Source organism: Coturnix japonica, chromosome 14, assembly GCF_001577835.2.
Source record: "Coturnix japonica isolate 7356 chromosome 14, Coturnix japonica 2.1, whole genome shotgun sequence".
NCBI lineage: Eukaryota > Metazoa > Chordata > Aves > Galliformes > Phasianidae > Coturnix > Coturnix japonica.
In genome coordinates this window covers 99,109-125,588 of record NC_029529.1, presented here as the reverse complement: position 1 = coordinate 125,588, position 26,480 = coordinate 99,109, and the positions used below count along the sequence as shown (strand labels likewise).

The 26,480-nt window shown below is 39.0% G+C and overlaps 1 protein-coding gene across 3 annotated transcripts in view; it reads right to left on the bottom strand.

The window, feature by feature from the left end:
• SNX29 (sorting nexin 29) overlaps nt 1–14,961 on the bottom strand; it is an 83,605-nt gene extending 68,644 nt beyond the window's left edge. The window contains exons 1-5 of one of the 3 annotated variants that reach the window (XM_015876438.2): nt 14,820–14,961; nt 8,726–8,787; nt 7,895–7,947; nt 6,120–6,244; nt 1,408–1,588 (exon numbers count right to left, since the gene is read on the bottom strand). In XM_015876438.2, the coding sequence (XP_015731924.1) occupies nt 1,408–1,588; nt 6,120–6,244; nt 7,895–7,947; nt 8,726–8,787; nt 14,820–14,826 (428 nt within the window). In that variant the 5' untranslated portion in view covers nt 14,827–14,961. Of the gene's footprint in view, nt 1–1,407; nt 1,589–6,119; nt 6,245–7,894; nt 7,948–8,725; nt 8,788–14,819 lie in introns of those variants that run through there. The other 2 variants (XM_015876436.2, XM_015876437.2) reach the window with 2 other exon arrangements.
• Between the last annotated feature and the right edge of the window lie 11,519 nt (nt 14,962–26,480).

The window sequence follows — 26,480 nt, the reverse complement described above, 5'->3', positions numbered from 1 at the left end:
GACAAGGAGGTTCATGTTACAATAGTAGTCACAATTGTTTGTCAATACCTATTGCTGCTATTCCACATACATAAGTTTTAAAATAATTACAGCTGACTTTATAGTCACCAAGCATTTACAAAGCATGAGAATGCATGAACACAACCCAAATATCTAATCAACTTTGACAAGCTGTTTCAACACCCAAAACCACATTAATTACCCTAAATTGTCAGGGTCAGCTAGGAATTTGGATGAAAGGAAAAGAAACTTCACAGTGAACAAAATGTTAGTTGTCCTAAATCCAGTTATTTTTAGTAGCAGGATGTTGTATTTTAGCTGTCAGCATTCAGATTAATAAAAACCATAAAAACATACAGCAAGAAAGACTTCAATCTACATTAAACACAATAGATTCACTTAAGTTTTCAAAACAGATAAGAGTTCGGGATGTAAACTAATTCTGGAAATTCCACTTGAATTCAAATAACATACCTTAAGTATTCTACAATAAGCCTTTTTGGAAACAAGGGTTCATATATAATGCTCAGTGTTGACAGTGTTGCTACAGTACATACACTGGTACAAGCATGAGGGTACTAAGGGACAAAGCAATCCAAATAAAAATATGAAAACTGTTGTAAGAGAGATTTGCGTAGTCAGTCTTGTTTTGTCTCTATTTGACTTCATTTCAAAACCTGTCTTACAAGAAAGCTACAGAAGGATGGAATAGACCAAAAGGTACTAAAGAGATCAGTTCTGAAAGTACATTCATTAGTTGATGCAAATGGAAATAAAGCTTTTCTGATGAATTCACTAAGTAGCTCAAGCTCAACAATTAAAACAAAAAATGCCACAGATTCCCAAAAAGAAAAGGCTGTAACAGAAAGCTCATGACATGTTTCCAAGGAATCTGCAGAAGTAGCTACCTATTGCTTGATGGGCAGAGCTTTTAAACTCCAGGGTAAGCATCTCCAAGCAGGCTACAGGCAACTACTACTGAATTAACAAAATCAAAGCTGAAATACTACGTGATTTAATAGAGTCAGAGAGGCACTCAAAGTCCCTATAAAAGGCATTAAGGTATCAGAGAGAACTGCTGAAAGAGTAGAGAAGAAAGTCAGGAGAGTGGACGGAAATGAATACAAGGATAGAAGTGTAAATTCTCATATGTAAAAATGAAGCCAGTTTCAGGTCACATGTTGACTTGGGCACAAGCCACTATATCAGTGACTCAGAATTTGAAAAATGAAAAAATAAACATATGTCAGATTAGGTGGGATAACTAGAAGAGAAATAATATGATATATTATTACAGTTGTACTTCTTGCAGTTTTTCTCTTGGGATTTTGTTGACTTTTCAGTCAGAATATCTCATTTGTGAATACATGCACACTTCCTGCATTACAATGGCATCAAATACAGTACCTAAGCCGATTCTTGTCTGCAAGTAGCATATGAACATATCTTTCTAAGGAATGTTCATTCAATGCACAGCGCAACCAAGCCCGACCTCTGCCAACATCTGTAGTAATTGTCTTCAGAGAGTAAAAGCGCTGCAGTTCATGTTTATTCAGAACTTCTTTCACATAGTACCAAAACACTGGCTCTGCAGAAAAACAAAACAAAAACACCACAATAAGCTTTTGTTTTATCTACAATAGTCACTCAAAAAGTAATGCCTCCTATTTATTTCAGTGGAAACTACAACAGATCCAAAGAGCACAATGACACTGTTTGATAGAGCAAATTCTCAAAAAACTATTTTTCAATAGAGTCACCACCATTATCTGATTCACACAGATGAGCAAATTGAGACACTCCTCATTTCATGGTGTGGCAGCTGTACATGGTTGTCTGGAACGTTGTTTTCCTTTCAGCCATTGCCACTGCTAAAAAGTACCACCCACTCCCTCACTGTGCTTACATCCACTGTATGGTGAACATAAACATTCACATGCACCCATGAATGTTAGTGAGTGCAATTTTTTCTCATATGAAGGAGTTCCACTCCACACCCTCTCTTCAGGCACACTTCCATGACAGACACCAATTTCTCAGACTGCTCCTCTACTGCCATCTGTCGTACAGCAACAAAACACAGCTGGATGTTGGTGGGAACGTTCAGCCTTTGCTGTCATCCCACCAACATCCGTCCCTAATGCCTTGAGCCAATATCATAAAACAGGAGGCATTACTTTATGGGTAACCTACATATTTTACTTGCTTCTATCTAAGTTTACTTTGTAAGTTTCATTACAAATCACGACTGATTCACATGATAAATTATCTCCAGTATTCCCAACTGAATCAATCCCAACAGAATAAATTTATCACACAATTTTATACACTGTTCTCTGAATGTTTTATAACTTGAATAAAGGTGAACTGTTTACCATCTACATATAACTCTCCAGTTAATTACATTATTTATTTCTACAGAATTTAGGTCATGTAAGCACTTAGAACTTGTAACTTCCCTGAAGATGCCAAACACATTGAAGGCTTCTAGCCTACATTTTAAAATAATCATATTTAAATTAATATTTTACTCAAGAAACAAATTCACATCTGGGAATACACTATGCAAAGAAAAAAATGCTTCTAGAACCTTTCTTTTTTTTTTGTTCTCTGCGAAATGACAAAATCTGTGTAGAAAGAAATGGGTAGATCAACAATTTGCAGACATGCAAAGGACAAAGTCAAGTGTTAAATAAATATAAAAGGCAACAACCCCCTTCCCACACAAATACCTACTGCCCCAAACACTGATAAAACTTCTTTTTACAGTTGCATAAGTATCTGAAAGCTGATAATTCATACTGTCAATAACATAATAAGAAACTGAATTTAGGGTAGACAGGCCTTTAAGAAAAAAAAATCTGAGAAAGCCAAGAATTCTTTAAAAAGTTCAAAACAACAATCTGTCGAGGAAGACAAGCACATATTCCTTTTGACAGTTTAATGAAGGTCACTGTTTAACATTTTTTGTTTTTAATTAGTTAACAAAAAAGTGAAAATTCTAATGTAGGAGTGAATAGTACACTATCAGCTTAACTATCATTCTGACTTCTGATCGCAATCTCAAGGCAGGCAGCATAAAACAGACATTTAAAGAAGGATAAAAGATTTCCTCAGAGACTCAAAATTTGCAACAAAAGATAAAATGGACAGATTCTGTCACTTCTTATCACATTTCAAAATCATTTTAATGTAGTTGCAGCATCAGGAAAAGGTCATCCAAGATGTTCCCCTTTGTCTATGCTGAATAAAGAGAATGCAGTCATGTTTTGAAGGGGTTTTTACTACAGGTTACGATTTCTGGAAAAATATGCTCATTTGAGGGTACAATTTTATTTATTAATCTCTACTGAAAGCCATTAGATTAGTGAAGTTGTCAGTGGTGCCATAGTTTTAGAAAACTGAACAGACTAATTTACTAGGAGTTTTGCTAATAAGATTTGACATCTATGCAAGAATAACCCAGAACTGTTCTAAAGAGACAATGTGAACAGTGTGAAATACATGAAACATGGAACTGCCAATCACAAAAATGATAAGTTTGGAAGAGGCCTCTGGATGTCATCTGGCCCGAAAACCTGCTTAAGCAATGTAACCTATAGCAGGTTGTCCAGGACCACATGGGATGCAAACTATAGGCATACTTGGCTGAACTAGAATTAGAACTGTGCCTCCGGTGGCACAGTGGTAGGAATGCCACTTTGCAACATCGAAGGCCCAGGGTTCGAATCCCCCCTGTGGCGCAACTGGTAGAAGTGCCGCTCTGCTACACAGGAGGCTCAAATCCCGGGGGTTGGACTTTATGATCTCTAAGGTCCCTTCCAACCTGCACAAGACTGTGATACTGTGTGATATAGATAGATTAGCATGTAAAACAATAGGAAAGTCCATAGAATATATCCCTCTGACCTCAGCTTATTTGATCTGCATTTTAAGTCAAATACATGTATACCCAAAAAATAAAGCAGACCATAAAATGTTGGATTTGTATCAAGTGAACACTGACTTAATGATTTTATTTTTTCCTATTAACAACAGAATGTGTTTTACTGTCTTGCTAAAAGTCAAAACAATGCAAAAGAAGGAAATCAAATTATTACAGGAACAGAAAAAATAAGCAGGTTTCATCTTGTGCCAAGAGTGATACTCAGTGTTTCCTGGCATTCTGTTTATTTACAGATATCTAGGATTCTGACACTTAGTTTTTAATCAAAATCTATTCAGTGGAAATTAAGTAGAAGCATTATGTACCCTAAGTTTTTCCATTACATACTTGCTGAAAAAAGAATGATGCAAGTGGCATTTTGAAATGAACACATTCATTTCAGTATTAGAATTAAATGAAAATTCAAGTCCTAACAGCTGATAATAAATTTCATAGCAAATAATCCTGTACATATTATTTAGATGCAAAATTTATTTTAATTTCAGTAAATACAATTTGTATAATTTTACCATAGGCAAACACTTGTTATGCAATTCATGCAAGTATTAATCACATTGTAAAAACATCCCATGCAATTTTAATGATATCACAGTTCCAATAACTATGACGTTGCACAATGAATCATTAATCAGCACCAATGAGCAACTATGTCTAAAATTAGGAGCACAGACAGCAAAGAGATCAGTTTGAAGCCAGGCTCATCAACTTCTTATACAAAGAAAAGAAAAAAAAAAATCACATTATTCAGCAATTCTGCATTTCAACTTCAGTCAATTAAAGAATAGTTTTGTACTAGCCATGACTGTATCATGTTAGAAGACTGAGATTATTGCCACAATTGGAAATACTAGTTTTCTACTGGATAACACTTTTGAGCAATCTCACTTAACTTCACAGATGTGTGCTGGACTGCAGGCCTCCTGAGGACAATTCCAAACTTAATTAGCCTATGAACCTCTGAAACTGTGCAGTAAAAAATAATGCTAAAAAGTATCATTGGCAGAAAGATTTCAGTGAGTCTAGTATCTCTAAGAAGACAGAGGTAATAGAAGAGTTCACCTATTTAGAACCCTTTAGCAATACTGCCCTAACATATTTTAAACTAAATTCTGCAGGGAAAGCAACTATCTTTTGATATCAGCTACAGCATTCATTCTCACATAATTCTGTAAACCTCTGAATTGTTTTACTTGTCATGTAGAATCTGCCCATTACTAAGAAACGCAGACTTCTCTAAAACTACTTTAGCTCCTCATGAAACAGAAGTCTGTAGGCTCTAACCTATTAGAAGAAAGATCAGTATACAAACACCCATCATTTCACCCTATCAACAGGAGACAGTGTTTCACAAATTTAAGGCAACACTATAACCACTTGTGTATAAAGCATTAAGGTAACACCTACTGAAAGTAATTGTATGGTGTAATGCAAAGTTATATCGGAGATTAAAGTATGTAGTTACATAGAATATTAAAAACAAACAAAAACACCCACCATGCGTTACATATTTCAAATTCAAAAAGAAATGTGTCATTATAAGATGTGGATATCGGTTAAGAAATTATAGAACGTTAACTATAAGCCAAACTTCACAACAAAATTAGTGAAGATGAATACCTGTACATACTTTCAATAAAAAACAAGGTGAGCTTCAAAATGAAGGCACAAAATAAAGAAATCATTAAAAAAAAACAACTGTCCTGGCTGACCACCTAATGAAAGCAACAAAAGATTCATTTTTAAAATGGCATCAATACTGAGAGGTCAAATAGTTCTGATGCTGAAGAAAATGGCAGTTAAAGAATGGAGTAAGATAACACTAAGAATGAAACCACCCGAGTATCAACAGCACAATTGCACAATGTTCATTCCTAGAAGATGTAAAAATAAACTTGCCAATGATATTATCCATGATGGAACAATACAAAGTGCACATTTTCAAATTCCAAAACTCCTACAGAAACTTAGTATGAAAGTTAAATACTAGATTAAGAAAGCAATAGCCACTTTCAGCCCTTCATGAGATTCCAGTTATTCTAGTCTGCACTTCATGAGATTCCAGTTATTCTAGTCTGCAGCTTGGTTCACCACTCAAAACTTCTATTTGAAATCATTCTGCTTCCTTGTACTTTTTTTTTTTTTTTTAATAAAATAGTTATGATTAATGAATTACCTGTTTCAGTTTTACTAGAGAAACCTGCTGCCTGTTTGAGTGCCGCTGCCGTTAGTGCTAATCCTCGGCTCCTCCTCAGACCATGCTGTAACACAGCTTCAAACTGAGCACACAAGCAAGTGACTCTGCAAGAAAGTTTTTACACAAATCATGTGAAAAGAATAATCAACTACATTTCTTTAAAGCAGGTTTACTCCAAATGTATAAGCAGAAAATGTAAAGGAGAACCTTTATTTTACATGCAGTGAAAGATCCTCTGCAATTAATTAATCTTATTATTTGCAAAACATAGCCAAACCCACAGTTTCATCATGGCTATTCAAAGCGGAAACAGAAATAATATTCAGGAGAACTAGCAATATGAAGTTATCTGCATCTGCTATGGTGTTTTTTTAGCTACAGTAATTCAGATTTGGATTACCTAATTTTCATGCAAGCCAATTATATACTCAGAAATATACTATACATGCAATAAATTATTTTCTGAAAATATACTATAATGTCCCATACAATTAGTTGACAATTTTGTTGCTTGCATTAGTACATTATAATTCAATCTAGGAAAATATCTGAACATTGTAATGTCCCTCAGAAACTTTAGGCATTGGAAAATAAGCACAACACTCCAGTGATATTGTTCTTCATGATAATATTTTTTTAAACATAACCCACTTACTAAATCAGTTTTCATACAAGTAGTAACACTAACAAGAGTAGTTTAAAAGTACTAACAAGTACTAGTTTAAAAGTAGTTTAAAAGTTGTACTCAGTACTCAATCTGCCAAAACAACTGCTACTGTAACCTAGAATACCTAAGGTCTAAGGTATACAGAAAAATAGATTTCCAACACAGTTTGCATTGATTTTCTCCAACTTTTATTTTTGCCAATACTTAAAACCTAAGTTTTAAGAAAGTTGTCACCTGGCTTAACAATACTTAAGAAGAATTTTGAGTAGTTATGACTGATTTTTGCTAAACAACTAGTGTTGAAAATGGAAATTCCAGCAGACATGATCCAAAAAAACCAAAATTGACTTGACTTTTCAATTCTGAAAAAGAGCAGAAATGAGATTCTGGGGAAGAGCTCATATTATTAAAAATTGACATGCACTGAAAACAAAAGCAAGAAAACCATGCAGCAACTTTAACAGAATTTAACCACTAGTAGAATGGAATAAAAAAAATCAAGTATTCCATAATGCCCAATATAGATGTTTAAAGGCACATACATCTCATACATTTAGAGTATTTACTAGATGGAGGGATAAGGGTGTGTTAAATAAATATAGAAAAACTTGGAGAAGCCTAGACTTCTAGACAAAAAAACTCCAAGAAATTACAACTTCAAAGGTAAAAAAAAAAAAAAAAAAGTCTATGAGAACAAAACGTTGAGAACTGTAGATTTTACTGGATTTTTATCTAAACACTCATATTATCTTCATTTTCAAAACTGTCAAACAAATAACAACATATCACAGTAATAATTCAAACACTGTAACATTACAGATACACATATCTATTATCACAATTTCCACTTCCTTTTATTTGTGAAACAAAATATCTGTACTCCATTCTGGTAGAGGGTAGGTGTTTATTTGGGAGTTGGTTTGGCTTTTTTTGGTAGTTGTTTATTTTGATGTTTTGGTTTGGTTTTTTTTTTTGTTTATTTGTTTTGGAGAGTGGAGTTTGAGCGCATTAGGTATTTTGGGCCCTACATTTTAGGTAATTATGATGCATAATTCAAGTACACTAAGAATTTTTTGGAATACTTTACCTGCTATCAGAATCCGAAGCTATTTCTTTTCTTCCTCCAAACCGTATTTGACACTGCAATAATGAGATTTTAAGAATGTTTTGTTACACTAAGACACAAAATAGGCTGAAATATTTCCCTTTAAGAAACAAAAGCTCACGACAAAAAGAAAACAGTACAAGATTATTGGAAAATACTCTCTGCAACCAAAAATCACTTTTTAGCATCATATTTCACTAACAGATCACCCTGGCAGTTCACATATATTCTTGCTATCCACAACACCACACCTTCATTACCTGAAGAAAATAAATAGGTAAAAATTATTACTTTTGAGTTTTAAATGTATACCCATTGAAACAAAAAAATACTCCTGTTTGGCTCAGTGCTACAATTATAGAAGAACTATTCTCTACAAAACATATGGTTAGCTCACTTTCAAGACATTCTTTTACTTTCCATATTCCTTTAAGATAAACTGAATCTATTATATTCTATATGATGAACTTCCTGTTGATACAAAATTAATCACAGTCCAATTTTTACCCTTCACTGAAACCCCAGTGTGAAGAAATAAAGTTGATACTTTATAATGCTACCCAATTTAGTCTTCACAGAACACAACCTATCTCAGACACATAATAAGTACTACAAATATAATTTGCATATAGAAGATTTTTAAAGAAGCTCTGCATAGCACTCATTTACTAGCAGACACAAAAATTCAGCAGTACTATACAAAAGACAAGATTTCTTCTTTGGGTAAAAAGTAAAAATAAAATAAAGGCAATGTCAGTACTGACAACACAGAATATTGTAGAATATTGTAGAAATATTGACTGGATTTCTCACCTGTTTAACTGCATCCAATAACCGTTCTAGAAGAAACTGCCTTTTTGTGTCGTTGTGTGAACCTGAAAATTCAACAAAATTCTATTACTTGAAAAGAAATAAAATTTTAAGAGAAGTAATATTGTGTCAACACTGCTCTGAAAAATGTTCTTCATAAGCCAGTTATTCCACTACATTTATAGATTAATTTTCTCTAAGTAAAATGATGTAGTATAAGTCTGTATTTTGATGTTTCAAGTAACCTTTCACTAACGTGCAGTAGCACTGTTTGAATCTAAATTCTTATTTTAATACGAGTGGTTTCATGATACAGAGTACACTGTAGCTGCACCAAGTACAATGTAACAGAGTACAAACTTCATAGGGCACATTCTCCAAGCCTTTCACAAGCCTTGTCGCCCTTCTTTGGACCTGCTCCAGCACCTCAGTGTCCTCTCTGTTCTGAGATGCCCAAAACTGAACACAGTACTCGAGGTGAGGCTTCACCAATGTCAAGTACAGGGGCAGGATGTCCTGCTCACCACACCATTCCTGATACCAGCCAAGATGCCATTGGCCTTCTTAGCCACTTGGGTACACTGCTGGCTCATATTTAGCTGACTGTCCATCAGTACAGCAAGGTCCCATTCTGTCAAGCAGCTTTCCAGCCACTCCTCCCCAAGCCCATACAGCTGCCTGGGGTTGTTGTGACCAAAATGCAGGACCCAACACTTGGCCTTATCGAAGCTCATATCCTGGCCCATCAATCCAGTCTATCCAGGTCCCTCTGCCTTTCTCCCCTTCGGCAGATCAACATTTCCTCCCAACCTCGTGTCATCTGCAAACTTACTGAGGGTACACTCAGTCCCCTCCTCAAGATCATTAACAAAGACATTAAATAGAAGTGGCCCCAGTACCGAGCCCTGGGGGACACTGCTCGTGACCAGCCGCCAACTGGATTTAATTCCACTGATCACAACTCTTCAGGCCCAGCCATCCAGCCAGTGTTTCACCCAGCATGAGCAAACTTCTCCAGTCACCACATACGAAGCCCTCCATTAAAGGATATCAGCAACACTGGATCCTTCCTCTGTTGTCCAGCACTGCAAGGTGCCAATCCCAGAATTTTCTATTTTCAGAACCTAATTTAAAGCAGTTCACTCCACCCTAGTAGGAAGCGATGTAAATGCAGGAGATGGGGGAGCAGGGACGGAAAAGCTTTGTCTGTGATACACACAATGCCAGAATTTTAAAAAGTAATAGGAAAAAACATGTAAATTGAGCTGCTAACTATGCTCCGCAGTGCTTACAGAGATTTTCAAGAAATCACACATCAGATTCTGAATTTATTCCCACTGTGTAGGGATGTGTGAGTTTGGTTCTGTTAGTCAAATAACGTGCATAAACTCAGCTGAAGATGCAAACAACTCTCAACACTAGTAGATGATACTAGAGACAGATCTGGCACCTCGTACATTCTGACTTCTAAACAATTAGGCCAATTATGCCACTATGAAGATAAAGCTTAATTCAAATAAACCTTACTGTTCTACACCATGCTACATCAGAGATTAGTTTCACAAACTTGTACTTGATATATCAAGCATATATTCACAAAAACATTGACATATGTCTACACACCTATTAGCTTATAATAAATCCCATAACTGTAAAACAAGAAAAACAATTAAACCTCAAGTTTTACTAAACCTTCCATAAACAGCAATACCAAACATAAGCAAAATGGGAGATATACCATACTGCTTCAAACTCATTTCTTCTTCAGTCTTATGCTTATGTACCTGGGAGAGCAGACATATAACAAAACATATTTCCTCATAATGAGTTTTACAGAATCACAGAATGGCCCGGGTTGGAAGGGACTTCAAGGATCATGAATCTCCAAGCCCCCTGCCACAGACAGGGCCACCATCCTCCCCATTTAATACTAGACCAGGTTACCCAGGACCCCATTTAGACTACCTTACAACAAATCCATGCAATTAATAATTTCCAAACATGAAAAACATTTTTCAAATGAAAATACTAAGTATGTGGGTTAAGTTTGTCTTACAACTGCAATCTATGATAGTTTTTAAACTGATGTTTCTTCTGACACTTTTTGTGTCTATTTGATAACTTGGAAATGGTTTGCAACTAGATACCAGACTCTGAACACAGAATATATAATACCTACAGGAGATGATCAGCATGCTAATTAATGCTTCAAAAGACTCAAATAGCTTTAAGTTTACACAGATTCGGAGGAGTGTAATGTCTATTTTGTCCTTACTGTACTTAAATTTAAATAATTTCCATAGGTAGCTCACGTCACTTTTACTATTAACAAGGTTAGTAGGATAAATAATGTAATATCCATACTGAAGGCAGCTGAAGTTTCTGATCAGTGCAAGTCTGCAGAATTCAACTACTGCTGTGTTTAACACACGAAGTTCACTACTAGGCAAAAATAATATATAATAGTATAATTTTTTTTAGATTTTTTTTTAGAAATCTTTTTTTTTTTTTCAAGAAAAGCATAGATTCTCATTCTTTGTAATAAGCCTAGAAAATATAGTACTTCAACAATTTATTGAAATTAATTCTGAAATCTTGAAATTTTAGAAATTAATTTTGACTCAAGGTAGATGGAAGGTGAAAACAAGTCTCTAATGATTCTATTAACTATTCTGCTCTTTTGCAATCTCAGCGATTTTCTGAATAAAGTCTTTAAGCAAATATGCATATATTTGAAAAAATACCAAGTGTGATCAGTTCTATATTGTTTAAATAACAAGTGTATTACAAAGTGACCAAAATACCCTCCTATAGATTAAAAAGAGCAGAAAAATCAACTCCATTAAAACACATAAGGCAAACAAACAAAGCATTACTTGGAAAGGCATTACATTTAGACCACTGCAGGGGAAAAAAAAAAAAAAAAAAAAAAAAAAGAGTGAAAACATAAGTACAAAGAGCAAAAACAAAAGTCTCCTCCCATCTCCAACTACTCAGTCAAAAAGTTCACACAGACTCAGGTACGGTACATGACTTACACTTTTTTTTTTCTTGTTTACTGTCATGCTTTCCTGTTTTCAAAATAAACTTCTCTCCATACCATCCATACCATAACAGAAATATCTACATACAAAGCAGACGTCCATTATGCAAGTAAGGAAAACAGGATTTCCAGCAAATTATTTGCAAGTAAGTATGGTTGTCTTCATCATTTATAGAATACAGATTGAAAACATAAACTCAGAATTCTCTTACATACCTCTTGAAGTCCTGTACATAAAACCTCAGGCTGTAATTGCTTTTGCTTGCCATATAACAGGTTCAGAGGATACAACCTATTCCGGATGTGCACAGCACCCTGTCATACTACAATACTATGACCCTACTGCCTCAGCCTGAATAAGCCTTATTTTCATGCACTTTGAAACTGTCATAAAACTGACAAAAAACACCCCTAATTTTTGACAAGTACATAAATCTAGTGTCCCCATGTTATTTTCCTTTAAAGTTTAGCTTTTTCAATGCTGTCCAATAAAATAGTATTAAGTAATTAGCAGGTAATGTTAGCAATATTAAGTAATGCTAAAATCTACAGGAAGTTGCCTTCATATCCACTAGAAAAACACATGTTATGTGTAGATGTAGCCATCAGGAAAGGAGGTCAAATATCCTAGGAGCAGTTCTTTTAATTTTAAGGGCTAACATTGGGTAGGGAGATAAGCATAGACCATAGTGTTATTCCCTCCCTGTATAAATTCCCTCCATAAATCTTATGTTATTTTAACGTTAGCTGTATTTATTTCAGATAAAGGAAACAATGACTTTCTATGTCCTTAGCTCTTCTATTTATGTTATCCTGGAAAAAAANAAAACAAAAAAAAAAACAGCAAAAAAGCCCTGCATAGTATTTCATAACATTGATGTTTAACAAAAGGCAAAACTAGTGCTCGCTTTGTTACTTTGACATCTAATCAAAATGGAAAACTTGTATAGGTCTTGGCACAGGCTACACACAGGCAGACTTGCCAAGCAATTGGATTACTAGCCTTAATGTCACACCAGACATTATTACTTTTAAGTAATTAAATATTTTTATCCCTTAATTCTGAATCCATTATTAAATATATCTATATTAATTTAAAAAAAAAAAAAAGGGCTTTTAGAAACAGCATTACAAGGATTTACACCACAAGAGATGCCACCATGTATTTGAATTAAAGAACATAATTCAAATGGAGCTCCAAAAGATGCATCTCCTAGAAAGACTTTGCTCTGATTTACACAAAGGCTGATCTGCAGAAGGCTACTCCAAGCCTGAACTGAAGGGGTGAGGCTTTCCACGAGAACACAGGCTTCTAACGACTTCAGAATCAGGTTTTAGTTGATACAGTGTCAAGACCTGAAACATTTGAGAAACTTTCTTTTTCCACAGTTTGAAAGATTTGACGGTTGCTTGCATTGTTCACAAGGCCAATTAACAGTTCTCCACAAAACATTTATTTTTTTAATCCCTTCTTCTAAGATAATTTATTTTCTTCTTAACACAAAAATCAGAACAAACCAGAGGAAACTACAGATGTCTTCATCTTCATTTTTGGTTTCATGTTAAGCAAAGGCTGCTGTCCCTAAAAAGTACAGCATTTAGTTACCCCAGTTAGATCTTCAATTTTTTTCTTGATACATTTGGCAAGCAATCCCCCGTGTCTTAAATCAGGATGGAAGAAAAACCTACAGTAGATAAGACAACACTCGAGTTTGGAGAAAATTATCTAAGTTGTATAAATGAATTTATCACTGAATTTATTATTGTATAAACAGAGCCATGAACAATATTTTCTGAAGTACGTCCCTTCTCTAGAAAAACAAACTAACTAATAATAAAACACTTATAAATGTGCTTCAAGACATACAAGGTGCCAGTTATCCTGTCATATTTACAGCAAAAAATCTGTTGACTACCAGGATTCTTCCCTCCAACCCATTAGCAACTCATGCTGGCCCAGTCAAGTGGTTTCATTTCCTCCAACTCTTAGGGACACAAATTCCAGGAAAGGAACACTGGGGCTACAGGTGTATACCCCACAACCAAGGCCCCCTTGTCACATCTGAATCTGGCAAACAGGCATAATAGAATCAGTAAGGTTGAAGAGATCACTAAGATCATCTAGGCCAATCATCAACCCATCACTACCACAACCACTAAACCACGTCACTCAGTGCACATCTTCCCTTCCCTTTTTCCCCTCCAGGGACAGCAACTCCACCACCTTTCTGCACTGCCTGTTCCAATGCACTACTACTTCTTCTGTGAAGAATCTTTATCTAATATCCAACTTGAACCTCCCCAGCATAATTTAACTAAGTCCATTGCCTCTTGTCATCTTGCTGTTATCTGGGAGAAGAGGCTGATCCCCACCTCGCTAAAACCTCCTTTCAGGAAGTTCTAGAACGCAATAAGGTCTCCCCTGAACCTCTTCTTCTCCAGACTGAACAATCCCATTTCCCTCAGCTGCTCCCCATAAGACTTGTGTTCCAGACCTTTCACAGCTTCACTGCCCTTCTCTGGACATGCTCCAGGACCTCGATGTCTTTCTTGCAGTGGGAGGCCCAGAACTGAACACCATATTCGAGGTGCAGATACACCTTAAATACTCTAAGGAACCAGGTTTTCTGCCCATCATACTTTTCAATTGTCTCGTTAATTGTACATGAATAAGTTTTTCGTTTGTTTGATCAATTTATTCTTGGTCATTTATTTTCTCTCAATATTTCCTGCGGCCTTGCACAACCAAGGCAACAGAAATCCACGAGATCAGTACCGTTTGTGCCGAGGGCAGGCCGGGCGGGTTACAAGAGGGCACAACACCATCTCTATGGAGCCGCACCTCGCTCTGCGTGGCCCGGCAGACCCCGTGCCCGCTCGCAGTCCCCAGCCCTACTGCACAGAGGCGGGGAAAGGAAAGGTGCCTCGTCGCAGGTCCATGCCTTGCCGGACGGGGGTCCCTGCAGCCACCTCAACCCACAGAGCGCGCCGCGGACCCGGCGGCTGCAGAGACCCCCCGCAGCGGAGAGGGCCCCACAGGAGCCCCACACTCACCACTCATGGTGGCCGCCGGGCTCGCAGCGTCCCTCCGCCAGACGCACTCCCTCAGCCCGCGCAGCCCCAATCCGGGCCGAGCATCGCACACGCACCACCCCGGAAAGGCGCCCCGTCGGCCCGGAAAGTAAACACGGCTCCACGCCGGCAGCGCACCCCCTGGCTAGGCGGCATCCGCTCTCAGAGGCGCTCTGTAGCCTCCTTCCCTGAGGTGGTGGCAGCCCTTGAAGATCCGAAGGCACAAGGAGAGGGAGGGATGAGTGTTACAGCGTGCTGTCATCCCAGAGTGGCTCGTGTTTCAAAACCTGTACAGGAATTGTGCAGCCTCTATCAACGGAATTAAGTCCTTTAATTTTGTGCACTGTGTCACTGCTTGTGCAGTGCATTTACCACATTGCAGCAGATGATAATCTTTTTGTCGAGAGCTCCTAGGTACAATAATAATGAGCACTGTAATAGTGCTGTAGGCCTATTTCAGAGGTGTTGGCTGTGTAGCCAGGCCTACACAGCTACAGCTTTTTTTTCATAGAACACAGTCTGAAAAATGGCCAGCAGTTAAATGAAGTTCTCCACCGTCAGGAAATACATGGTGATTACATGCATGGTACTCCACAGCACCAGAGCCTGCTTTAGTGTGACCCAGAGATACTATCTGAACTGGGAGTAAAGGCGTACGCCATCAGAGCATTCTTATTTCAAGCATCACAGATTTGAAACTACACTTTACAAGAGTGGGGATACTGTGTAGACTTCATGTCTGTCTCAATTTTCAGCATAAGATCTGATTTTTGTCATGAAACATAATTTCAAATTTATTTCTATATCTCGCATAAATAGGTGGAATCTCAATACACTGGAAGAGCCATTGTACACAGAGACTTCCAGAAATCAAAAATTCCAATAGATTGGTATTTTTAAATAACATAGAAATACTTGACCAAAGATACATTAGAATTAGAAATAATATAACAACAAATGTTCAAGGCAGAGTATAACAGAATGATGTGCTAGCCATCCCCACTGACTGTAAGTATTAATAGCTACACTGGAATAATTGATTTAATATTATGCAGTAAAAATATACTACTGTCATGTGGGAATACAAGAAGGACTGTAAGGAACAGCAGCTGTGGAGGAAGATAAACGGCATGAGGACCAAGGACACCTCTAGAAGAAGAAAGAATGGCTCGTGGCTCTGATTGGATAAGTGCCAGCATGAATGGTTGAAGAGCGTTTGTGGAATGTTCTGTTGACATGTAGGGGCAAATGGGAAAGCTATGAAAAGAAAACTTGTGAAGGTGTATAAGTGATGGGAAAACTTCTAGTGAACAATTTGGATCATTCACATCTGAGTCTGTGCCATCAGACACAGCACTATCATAGGCACCCAGCACCCAGAATATAGTTGCAGTAATCAAAAGATTTTGCAGTAACTAGAGCAGTAGCTCCTTCTTCTGTAACCGGTAAGGGAAATGAAGTTTCACAGCCGGACTGAGGTTTTAGTAAGCTACAGTCACAACAAGTACATTCTTTCACTGAGCACATTAATTTTTCACTTTGAAGTGAGTGTGTAGTTCCATCTGTATGCACACTGCTTACAGCATTAGCTGTGAGAATATCATTCCAATCCATGGAAAGAGTTTGTAATTATAAAAAAGTTAATCTAGTACCTATGTCACATTGTATCAGACATACAGTTTCTATGGATCCAAGTTTCATTATGTTCCAACTATATTCCTAGCCTTAGTGAAAGTTTTAAGATGCAGACAATCTTGTAAGACAGAATTATATACAATAATATTTTGTTATGATAAGACCTAGAGTTACATGTCTCTTTGGCAGAATGTAGGCATACCAAGCAATGAACATCCAGCTAGAGCACTTCCTGCCATGAACTCAAATTTGCCAGCTGGTTTGTTTTGACATCTGGAGAAGCCTAATACTCCCAGAAATCCCCATCAGTGCCAATTTTACTTCATTACATGTGCTCAAATAGTAATACTTAGGTGAGAGGAATTAGATGCCGGGGGGGGGGGGGGGGGGAAGTGAGGAGGATTTTGTCTTTCACAATTAAGTTTGGAATAAATGCATAAATAAATAAAATAAAAGCACTAAATTTTAGATTTCAACATTGAAATAACAAATGAAATCTCTGGACAGAATACTCGTATTATTATGTCAATATTTAAGTATATAAGGACTGAAATTCATCCCTCAGACCATTACCTAAAGTCTATGTAATCACAAATAACTTCAACAAAGCTTTGTTTAGAGACTGCTTTGGGATTTTGCTGCTAATGCTTCTGCCAGTTTTTTTGCCTGACTGTACTTCAGAAATTCTGTTGGAGCAATTACATAGTACTTAACAAGAGTTTTCTGCAAAGGCTGTTGCATTCCCTTCACAAACAACATTAGCTAAGACACACAAAGGAATTCTTCCAGCTGTAGAGTTGCTCCTACATTGGTCATGTTGTGCTGACAGATCTTCTGGGTAGTATATGTAATTTCCCCCCCCCCACCCACCCACGCTCCTAAGGCAGCTAGCTGAATGACTTAAGAGTTTTCGGTCTTTTAGTAGAGGCAGTGTAGGATTTGTCTCAGTCCTCCTTAATTCTCTAAAGCTATTTACTGAAAAAGCCCAAAGAAAAAAGTCCTTTGTAAGTGGCCTCAGTACAACAGTCCTGAAGATATTTGAGATGAATTTACCTACAATAAAAAACACTAGTTTTTCTTAAAACAACAACAACAAAACAAAACTGAACTTCAAGGAACAGCAGTCTTATAGACAATTAACTTCTAAAAAAAATCATTAAAATTATCTGAAACATGTATTTCAGAAATTACATTATGTTAACTGCATGCTTTAACTCTATGGCTGGAAGCAGGTAAGCTGTTCTAGGAGTTGGGTGTGGGAATACAAGAAAAGCTGTTCAGAGCAGCAAGCTGTGGAGCAAGATAAACCATGAGAACCAAGGACACCTCTGCAAGGAGAAGAAGAGTCTCACAGCTCTGACTGGATACGTCCCTGCATGGACAGTTGAAAAAGTGTTTTGTAGAATGCTTTGTTGACATGTAAAGGTGGTTGGGAAAGTTGTAAGGGCGGACGGGAAAGTTAGAAAATAACTTGTGAAGGTATTATAAAGGATGTGAGAATGTAATAAACGATTTGGATCGTTCACATCTGAGTCCCGTGCCTCAAACGCTGCAGCAAATGCGAACCCACTGCGTGAGCAAATCGAGCCCGCGGCTGAGCGAGCCCGGTCCGGCAGCGCCGCCCGACTGAACTTCGGCAGACTGTTTTGGCGCGCGCCCGCCCGTTCTGCAGAAAGGAAGGTGAGCAGTAGGAACTAGCGGGAGCATCACACAGGGAGCAACGATTACATTCTCGAAGTGTTACGGTCCAGTGTTACTGTATACAGGGATGCGACTGTGTCTACTTCAGCATTAGCTACTCTTCTTTAAATGGATAAGCAAAAACTGTCCCTGAATTTCCAGAAACTGAGTTCTCTCTCGATGAGAACTTTCTGGGACAAATCGGCTACAAACTCTACGAGGCTTCTCTCGCTAAAGACAGAACGGCTGCTAAGCTGTTGCCCGTTTGGAGCCGGATAATGGAAGGGCTTAAGCAATTACGACGGGAAAGAATTTCTTCCGACCATTTCCTGCCGCCCTCCAGTCCACCCCCGCCGCTGCCTCTCGCTGCGGGAAGCGGCCCGTACCCGGATCCGACTGGCGGCTCCGAACCCCCCCCCCCGATTTCGGGGAGTCGAAAATCGGCAGCCCCCCCACCCTCGCGCTCCCGCCATTCGTTCCTGCTCCGACGCTCGCCGCGCCCCCGCCCTTCGCCCCGCCTACGACGTTCGTCGCGCCGCTTCCGCCCTCTGCTCCGCCCACGACGCTCGCCGCGCCCCCGCCCTCCGCCCCCCGCACGTCGTGCGCTGCTGCGTCTGTGCAGCCCGGGTGTAACGTGGCTAATAAAACGGACGGATCGAAACCAGGGGATCGTTGTGACCCAGGTCCAGTATATCCGGAATGCGAATCGGGCGCATTTCTTCCTGATGATAATTTGAAGGGAGCAGAAACGACAAATTTCCCTACAGCGTACTGTGGTGTCTTAGAGCAGTGCAGAAAAGAAGCAATATTAAGGGGTGATGGTGACACATTGCAAGCCTTTCCTGTGTTGTATCAGCCGAATCAGGTCCCCCGTTGGGAACCCCTGCCTTATGAGGCAGTGAAAGAGCTAAGGAAGTCAGTGAGAACATACGGAGTTCAGTCTACCTTTACATATAATCTTTTGGTTGCAATTGGTGATAGTTATGTTATGACCCCTCATGACTGGAAAAGTGTGTTACGAATGATCCTCTCTCCCATGCAATACACCGTGTTCATGACTGAATACCGGGATCAGGCTGCTGTCCAGGCCTTGAATAATTTGAACAATCTAAATCACATTGGCCTAGAGGAACTCATGGGGGAGGGGGTCCGGGCAACACCTCAGGCACAGGCACAGCTGGACAGGCAATGCCTGGAACAAGTTAAGACTTTGGTGTTGCATGCTGTCCGTCGGGTTCCTGATTCACCTGATTCACCCAATGCTTCATTTACTTCAATTAGGCAAGGGGCTACTGAGCCTTACATTAAATTTCTTGACTGTTTACAAAATTCACTAGAGAGACAAGTAGAAAATGAAGCTGCCCAAAATGTCTCGCTTAAGCAATTAGCAGTAGAAAACGCAAATGCAGACTGTCGAAAGGTTTTACAGTCCATAAAGAATGCAGACCCATCAATTACTGACTTGATTAAAGCCTGTTGATGTAGATTAAAGTTGATGCAAGATTAAACCCATCTTGATGTAGGCACAGAAAGTCATAAAATGGCCCTGCTAGCAGATTCACTGGCAACCTGACTTGATGCAGGGACAGCTCAAAAAGTGAAGTGTTACAATTGTGGGGAACCAGGTCATGTACAAAGGGACTGTAAAAAGCCCAAGCGAGCAAGTAAAAATGCTTCTGCTGTTTCAACTCGACCCTGTCCACGGTGCAGGAAGGGGCTACACTGGGCTAGAGACTGCCGATCCAAACTTCCTGTTGCTGCACAGCCCTGCGATCTGCCGGGAAACGGCAAGAGGAGCGCGAGACCGCGCGCTATGACAGCAAATACGGTCCCGACTCAGCCAGATGCTGCTTGGCCAGCTCACTCAGACCAGCCACCGTTGGCAGCACAGGAGTGGATTTGTCCACTGCCCAGTCAGTGACGCTGACTGATAGCACTGTGACTCTCATTCCAACAGGGGTAATGGGTCCCCTTGGGGACGGGCGTAGCGCCCTCTTGTTAGGACGTTCTTCTGTTACAAGGATGGGACTTTTTGTTTTACCTGGAGTTATAGATGCTGACCATACCGGGGAAATTAAGATAATGGCATGGACACCCTCACCCCCCTGTTTTATTCCAAAAGGCCAAAAAATAGCACAATTAGTCCCTTTTCATTCTATGACCAAACCTGGTATTAGAGATCGAACCGGTGGATTTGGGAGCACAGATAAACCTGTTGTGCTATGGACCACACAACTGTCAAAAGACAAACCTAAATACTAAGCATTTACCATGCTTAGTAAATGGCAGGCAGTTATTAGGACTAGTGGATACTGGAGCTGATGTTACCATCATTAAGTCCAGTGATTGGCCCTCTGAGTGGCCACTAAGAGACCCTAATTCTGCTATTGTGGGGGTTGGGGGCCTACAGCAGCCAAAACAAAGTGCCCGAATTTTATCTTTTGAAGGGCCTGATGGTCGCATTGCTTGTGCTGCTCCTTACATTTTGCCAATTCCCTGAACTTTGATCTCTTAAAAGGGTTGATCTCTTAAGTCAGTGGGGTATGATTTTGCAGACAAATTTTCAGTAAGGGCCATTGATCGGCAGCAACCTATACCCTTAGCTTGGAAAACAGAACAACCTATTTGGGTAGATCAGTGGCCCTTAAAAAGAGAAAAGTTGCTGCACTTACATGAGTTAGTTCAAGAACAGCTAGCTGCTGGTCACATAGTGCCTACTACCAGCCCTTGGAATACTCCGGTTTTTGTTATCCTCAAGAAGAGTGGAGAGTGGAAAATGGAGACTTTTACAGGACTTGCGTGCTGTCAATGCAGTAATTGAGCCTATGGGAGCGTTGCAGCCTGGCCTTCCTTCACCCTCAATGTTACCTTCGGATTGGCCTATAGCAGTCATTGATTTGAAAGACTGTTTTTTTACCATTCAGCTTCATCCAAAAGATGCACCACGATTTGCTTTCTCAGTGCCCTCTATCAACCTACAAAGCCCTGTTCAGCGGTATCATTGGACAGTGTTACCACAAGGAATGCTTAATAGTCCAACGATATGTCAATTGACTGTAGCAAATGCATTACAACCAGTACGAAAGGCTAGACCTCATGTCCTTATTTATCATTACATGGATGATATTTTAATAGCAGCAGAACAAGAAGAGGGTCTAAAGGACGCTTTACTGCTCGTCCAGGAGGCAGTCCAATCTATTGGCTTACAAACACCAGAAGAAAAAGTGCAACTTAGTTCTCCATGGAAATATTTAGGATGGAAAATTGCATCTCACACTATTCAGCCACAAATCCTCAAAATAGTACCTCACGTACGGACATTAAACGATCTGCAAAAGTTATTAGGAACCATCAATTGGTTGCGGCCACTTTTGGGAATTACTACTCAAGAGCTGCATCCTTTATTCAAACTACTGAAAGGAGACCCAGATCTAACTTCTAAAAGACAATTAACACCAGAAGCACAACAATGCTTAGACTCTGTAATAACATCAGTGCAAAATCGATACAGCCATCGTGTTTGTTTATCACTTCCAGTACATCTCATAATAATATCCAACTTCTATCAGCCATATAGCTTGTTATGTCAATGGGATACCTCAAGAAAGGATCCTCTCATTATTCTCGAATGGGTATTTTTACCTCATACATTTTCAAAAACTATTACATCACGAGTGGAAATGTTTGCTATGCTAATACAGCGAGGTCGTCATCGTCTACAAATTCTACGAGCTCTTGACCCTGAGTGCATATACGTACCTGCTACTAAAAAAGATTTAGATTGGATGCTTGCGCAGTCACTTCCTTTTCAGACTGCTATGGCAGACTATACCGGACAATTGTCCACTCATCCTCCCAAACATCAGTTACTACATAATTTGGCTGATATCCCCATTGCTACTAATACTTTACTTTCACATGTTCCAATACCTAATGCTGTTACTGTATTTACAGATGGCTCTGGCAAGACACACCAAGCAGTGGTTCTCTGGCGTGCGACTGCTACACAATGGCAGTCAGACGTACATGTTGTTGATGGATCACCTCAAGTTGTAGAACTCGCTGCAGTAGCTCGAGCTTTCCAAATTTTTTCAGACCAAAAGCTTAATATAATAACTGACTCTTTGTATGTTACAGGTAACATTCAGCGGATAGAAGCTCAAGCGAGTCTTGCATTATGTTTTTCACTGTACTCTTCCTTATTTTATTATGCACATTCGATCGCATACTACATTGCCTGGTCCTTTAACTGAGTGCAACTGTAAGGCTGATCAAGCCACAGTCGCTTTTGCTACTCCTCAATTATTGCAGCAAGCGCGACTCTCTCGTCAATTTTAACATCAGAATAGGAGAGCCTTACAAAAACAATTCCAACTGACAGTAGATCAAGCCCGTAACATTATTTTAACATGCCCAGACTGCCAGGCAATTGCCCCTTTGCCTCAAACTGGGACAAATCCACGTGGAACAGCCCCTCTTCAACTCTGGCAGACAGATGTCACTCACGTTCCTGAATTCGGCCGTCTAAAATACGTACATGTAACGATAGATACTCATTCTTCTTACATATTTGCCACAGCACATACAGGTGAATGCAGTCGCGATGCCCGTAAACACTGGTTATCTGCTTATGCTGCTATGGGAATCCCACATACTATAAAAACAGATAATGGGCCCGCCTATACCTCTAAGGCCACTCGAACTTTCCTTCAAGAATGGGGGGTTAGACATATTACAGGCATCCCTCATTCTCCCACTGGACAAGCTATCATTGAGCGTACTCATCAAACACTGAAATCTGTTCTTAATAAACAAAAAAGGGGGAATACGGGAGACACACCACAAGAAAGATTATGTAAGGCTTTGTTTGTGCTGAATTTTTTGAATCGTGATCATACAAATACAACTCGTGTGGATCGTCATTTTGGGGGCTCCCCAGTGCTCAAGGAACGGCCAATGGTTAACATTCGAAATATGGCCACAGGGCACTGGGAAGGTCCCTTACCATTGATAACCTGGGGTCGTGGATATGCTTGTGTTTCTACAAGGACTGGCCCTACATGGGTTCCGGCAAGATATGTTCGGCCTCATCTCAAGGCAGAAAATAACACCCAGCCTTAATAATGATTGTGATTATACGCCTCTTACTTCATTGATATTGCTTTGTAATTTGTTGTATTGCAAATAATAATTTTAGTAATGGTAAGACATAGTAGGTAACTCTTCCACATTACTGGTATAAATTTAAGAATTAGAATTATTAAGCATTATTTAGATTATTGTGTGTCTTTCCTATTTTGGCAGTAGATAGAATATAAGTTAAATAGGATTTGATGTTACCAATGCTGGAAATTATGGGAATAGCTCTTCTAGTGTATTAGTAATGTTCAGTTATGATTTTATTAGCCTATCAACTAGCCTCTTCTTAGTTTGTAAAAATAAGACCCTGGAAAAGAATCCTGGACAAACGGATGATTCTTAAATATAAAATGATTAACTCTTTTTCATCTCACTAATTGTGATTTTCAAAATACGACCATGCATCAATTGAACCAAAGGTGCTTGCTAAAAGAGCTGACCTCGGCAATTTATTCTGTTTTGTAAGCAGGTGTTCCACTTGGGCTCTGTACCACGCACTGGCCATGCGGATGCAGTGTACAAATGGAAAATACCATTCAGACCCTGAGTAGGAAAAGAGCAAGAGAGAATCCGTGGTGGATGAGAAAGGGAAAGTGCACCTTGAAGCAGGGGATGCCCTGCTGGTGCTGCCTATCGCATCCACAGCCAACCTGATCCTTCTCTCTCCTTTTCTGCAGTTTTCTGCCTCTCCAGGGACAATAAGTAATAATGTGCTAGCTTAGGGAGTATTTGCTTCATGCTAACGGGATGGTCTAAAATGGATAACACGAAATTGAAGTCTTTTCTAACCCATTTCAGATTTACACAGAATTGGATTCTCAGGGGTTCTTTTCCAGGTTGTAGGAACTTAGGCCGCAGGCAAAATGCGTCTGATATTTTAGTGGATTTAACCATATATTTTGTCATTTGCCTTATCTCCTTTTTCATTTTTAAAGTATTGTCAATTGAGGCCTTGATTGAGTTATAATGATTATGTTATTAATATAATTATGTTATGGTTTTGTAATTTGGTTGGTGTTGGTATTCCACATCAGAACACCATGCCTAATAATGGGAGTAAAGGGGACAAGTTTTTTTTCTGTGGACTGCCTTAAATGGGCATGTGGGGAGGGGCACCGGAGGGGAAGTGGGGAAGGGGACGGGGTTGCTGGCCCGGCTCCCTGCGAGATGACAACGCAGTTGGAGCTTCCGGCCTCCCACAGCTCCATCGGTGAGATTGGGGACTTGGTATTCTCTTTGTTGAAACTCTCTTGTTGTTGTTTAGCGTTATTAGGTTATTAAACTGCCGTTCATTCTCAGATCACCTTTTTCCTCCTTCATTTTTTTTTAGACCCAATCGCAATGTCCCTTCCCTTCCTCTCTCCCGAAACGCATGTGGCGGGGCCGCGCCGCGCCGTGCCGTGCCGTACAGTGCCGCTAGAGAAAGGGGGGCACTTTTGTTCCTGCTCCCCCAGGTTTGTTCCCACTGTCCCGGAGTGAGCTCTAGAGAGAACTCCGTGACAAATTAGTGTTATTATTTTATAGTATGGTAGTAGCTTGTCAATAAACAAAAAAGGGGGAATTGTGGGAATACAAGAAAAGCTGTTCAGCAGCTGTGGAGCAAGATAAACAGCGTGAGAACCAAGGACACCTCTGCAAGGAGAAGAAGGGTTTCACAGCTCTGATTGGATACGTCCCTGCATGGACAGTTGAAAAGTGTTTTGTAGAATGCTTTGTTGACATGTAAAGGTGGTTGGGAAAGTTGTAAGGGCGGACAGGAAAGTTAGAAAATAACAACTTGTGAGGGTATATAAGAGTTGTGAGAACTTGTAATAAACGATTTGGATCGTTCACATCTGAGTCCGTGCCTCAAACGCTGCAGTTGGGTACACACAGTTAATAAAAAATAAATAAAGAGGTTATTAAAACTATTTTTGTGTTCATTAACTTTTACATTCAGCAAAGAACAGTGCTATTTTTAGGCACAGTATTTTTTTAACTTTCTTCAAGCACAGTGAAAATCAAGAACACTGTAGATATTTCCTGTTTGGTACAGCACACTTTAATTAGGCCACTGCTTTGAAGGGTGATGATGCTGTTGCTACATCTGATATCTCTAAAGAAGATTAAAAAAACAAAACAACTAAAGGTAGAAATATTCTCTAAAAAACAGTATCTAAAATAGCTTGGAGTAATTCTATGACTGGACTGTGGAAGTGAATTTCTAGTGCTACAGTGCCACATTAGGAAAATCAAAGAATTTTATTTATAGCTCTTCCAGTCTAACAGCTTAAAATAACAACTTCATCTAACAGCTTAAAATAACAACTTCATCTAAGACAAAACAAATACCGCCATCACATGAGTGTCCAGCAGGGGGAGAGTAATAGGTCTGGAACCGCATTTGTTAAATAGCAGAGTTACAACAAACTAATCAATGAAAATACATTTCCAGGTCAAGATATCTCAGTCTGGATTATACATGCTCTTGTACAAACATAAAAGCTCTTTGTAACTCATTTAACCCTTTCAAGACCACTAGCAAAACTTAGGACAGACTCAGATCTTGAAAAAGTCATAATGTCAGAACATAACATGGCTATATTTTCTCCAGTTCCCAGCTACATCTCTTGGGACTACCTGGAAAGATAATTTGGTAGAGTTTTAAAGTATTGTTTTCTGGTACCTAAGCAAACCGCAAATAGTTCAGTATTTTCAGTTCTGTGCCAGAACTGGGGAATATATTAAAGTTACTTAAAGGGGGAAAAAAAAAAAAAAAAAAAAAAAGAAAAAAAAAATCTTATGCCATTTTCCCTCAAGAGGGGTGTATCGCTTGAATCTAAATTCAAGATACATCCTTAATCCACATCTTCCACAAAAACTTTGACGTGTCTGACTCCTCTTGCTTCTTTTAAATATTGCTCAATTTAATTTACAGAATACCTTTTGAGGTCATCTCTTCACATATGCTTCATATAAACAGCTATGTTTCTATAATGGCAATTCCAAAGCCAAACACTGCGCCTTATGTTCTTCCTCTTAATATCAGTAATTTAGCTTGCAAATTTTGTCTTTTCTTCCTCTTAGGTAAATAACTTGTTCTTTTGGCATTATTTTTAAAGATTCGAGATGACTTCAAAGCAATTCTAAATAGCAGGCTGCACATTTAGGTGCATAACTAATGTACATATTTAAATACCTTTTAAGTTT